Source organism: Antrostomus carolinensis, unplaced genomic scaffold, assembly GCF_000700745.2.
Source record: "Antrostomus carolinensis isolate BGI_N321 unplaced genomic scaffold, ASM70074v2 scaffold44908, whole genome shotgun sequence".
NCBI lineage: Eukaryota > Metazoa > Chordata > Aves > Caprimulgiformes > Caprimulgidae > Antrostomus > Antrostomus carolinensis.
The window spans coordinates 9,045-11,268 of record NW_010335873.1 but is presented as its reverse complement, the minus strand read 5'-3'; the positions used below and the strand labels follow the sequence as shown (position 1 = coordinate 11,268).

The 2,224-nt window shown below is 55.8% G+C and overlaps 1 protein-coding gene across 1 annotated transcript; it reads right to left on the bottom strand.

Annotated features, from left to right (window-relative positions):
• Positions 1–166: 166 nt before the first annotated feature.
• On the bottom strand, positions 167–1,931 carry LOC104530163 (paired mesoderm homeobox protein 2). Its single transcript, XM_010174669.1, is given in 4 exon segments — positions 167–662; positions 1,226–1,404; positions 1,579–1,830; positions 1,833–1,931. Coding segments are annotated over 4 exon segments (666 nt in total). The 3' UTR covers positions 167–526.
• Between the last annotated feature and the right edge of the window lie 293 nt (positions 1,932–2,224).

Genomic DNA, 2,224 nt, shown 5'->3' with positions numbered 1-2,224 from the left:
TGGGGATGCACAAAGAGGCAAACGCGCGGGTCAGCTTCGGCACGCGTGGTTGAGTGCCGCGAGCCACAGCCCAGCGGAAAGGGGGGCTCGTGGTCCTCCCACCACTGCGCGCTGTCCCTGCGGGAGGAGAAGACCCAATAACTCTTTGGCTCTCTGGGTGAGATACCCAAATTGGTCAAATCCAATAGTCCAAGATCCTTCCATGTTTGGAAGCAAATTCTTGTTCCCTTGGCAAGTCTGTTTGTCCTCGCAGAGCGCGTGGGGGGTATGTGTGTGTATATATAGCCTTTATTATAAGGGTGTGCGGAAAAGCAAGTTTCTAACCAAGTTTGCTCCATATGTGGCTATAATTATGTGCCACTTCGGCCTGGGACTGACTCTACCTTCAAAAGGGAAGAGAAGATGAGAAGTTCTGAGACAGTGGATGAGTGGCATGTGGGTTGGGTGGGCAGAAGATTTGTCCTGGACTGGCACAGGAGCTCCACGCTGTATCCTGGATGAAGCCACGGGGTGGGCTTTGCCCTGGTCAGTTCACGGTCGGCACTTGGTTCTGATGGAGGCTGAACTCTTTGGCTTTGAGGCGCAGGCTGGCAATACTGTTGGCCATGTTCACCCCTTGGGTGGGCGTCGCGGTCCCACTGGAGCTGTAGGAGGGCACAGTGCTGCAGGGAGGGAGCAGGGGAGGAATGAGGCATGGCTCACAGAGGAGTCCCCATGCCCTGTGAGGTCCTGCCAGCTTCCCAAGCCAGACTGGCTGTTCCCTCTTAGACATCTCCCATAAGAGCAGTCAAGGCTTCAGCATTTTTATGTGGCTGGATGCATGTGGGAACACCTCAAACTATGCACCAGGAGGCCCTGCCTTGAGCTTTTGGACGAGATGGCTAGGCGCAAAGAGCTGGGAACAAGAAGGGACCCATGCCACCTCATGCCAAGATGTAGGAAGGGTCAAAGCAAGGCCAAGCGAATCCCTTGTGAGGACCAGGGCCCCTGTAGCAGCCTCAAAATGCGTGGAGGCAGGGAAGCCTGCTCAGCGATGGGTGGGGGATGCTGAGACAGGGCTGAAATGGGTTCCCAAAGCAAAGTTGGATGAGCTCCTTTTGGCCCCATAAAACTCCCTGTGTCCTCAGCAGCAGCACAGATCTGTGCTCCTGCGGTGATGGGGTGGTTCCCAGGCAGCCTGTCCCATGGCCACCTCTTCCCCAGCTCTTCCAGTGCCTGCACCTACCTGTATGGGGAGGTGCTGGTCCAGGAGAGATACTCTGGGGTCAGCGTGGTGGGCCGTGGCGCCATGGGTTGTTCAATGGCTGCTTCTTGGCTGTAGGATTTGAGGAGTGATGCTGATCTGTTGGCCAACATTGCCCTCTCATTACGGCGAAACTTGGCTCTCCGGTTCTGAAACCAGACCTGGGCAGGGAGGGAAGGTGGTCAGTGGGGACCTGGTGTGAGCAGAGATGACCCAAGCATCCGTCCTACTGATCGTGGTCATGTGCAGGATGAAACGAGAAGAGGGCACAGTCCCTGCTCCCACCTGGGGACAATGTAGAGGGTGTTGTTTCTCCCACACAAACCTTTGCTCACCTGCACTCTTGCCTCGCTGAGGTTGACCCTTCTCGCCAGCTCCTCCCGCACGAAGGCATCGGGGTAGTGCGTCCTCTCGAAGACCCTCTCCAGAGCCTGCAGCTGGCTGCTGTTGAAAGTGGTGCGGTTCCTCCTCTGCTTCTTCTTCCTCTTGGCTGCCCCACGGCTCGGGCTCAGGCTCTCTCCTGTGGAGAAAGCCCAGAAGAGGCCACATGAGAGCCAGAGCCATGTGAGACCCCATAGAACCCACACAGGGACCCAGCTGGGCTTGAGCCCTCTTGGGGGTCTGCACTGCCCTGCTCTGTACCAGCCATGATCCCTGCAGGCACCAGGGACTCTGTGTGGAGCCCCATGCCTTGTGGTCTCCATGAGAATCAAAACCTATTTCAGGACCTGCTGGAGCTTAGAGTTAAACCCAACCTTTGCAAAGACCTGTGGTGGTTTCACATTTGGTTTAAACCGCCCAGACCTGATTTTGAATACCAGTTTCAGTGGATTCTGGGGCAGCATTTGACCCAAACTGCTGGGACTGCATCTCACAACCCCCCATCACAGTGTCTTGAGCTTGGCTCTTGCTAAGTGTTTAGGACAAGCTTTTATGGATGGCCATGGACATACAGCACCAAAACATCTCTGAGATATGGGT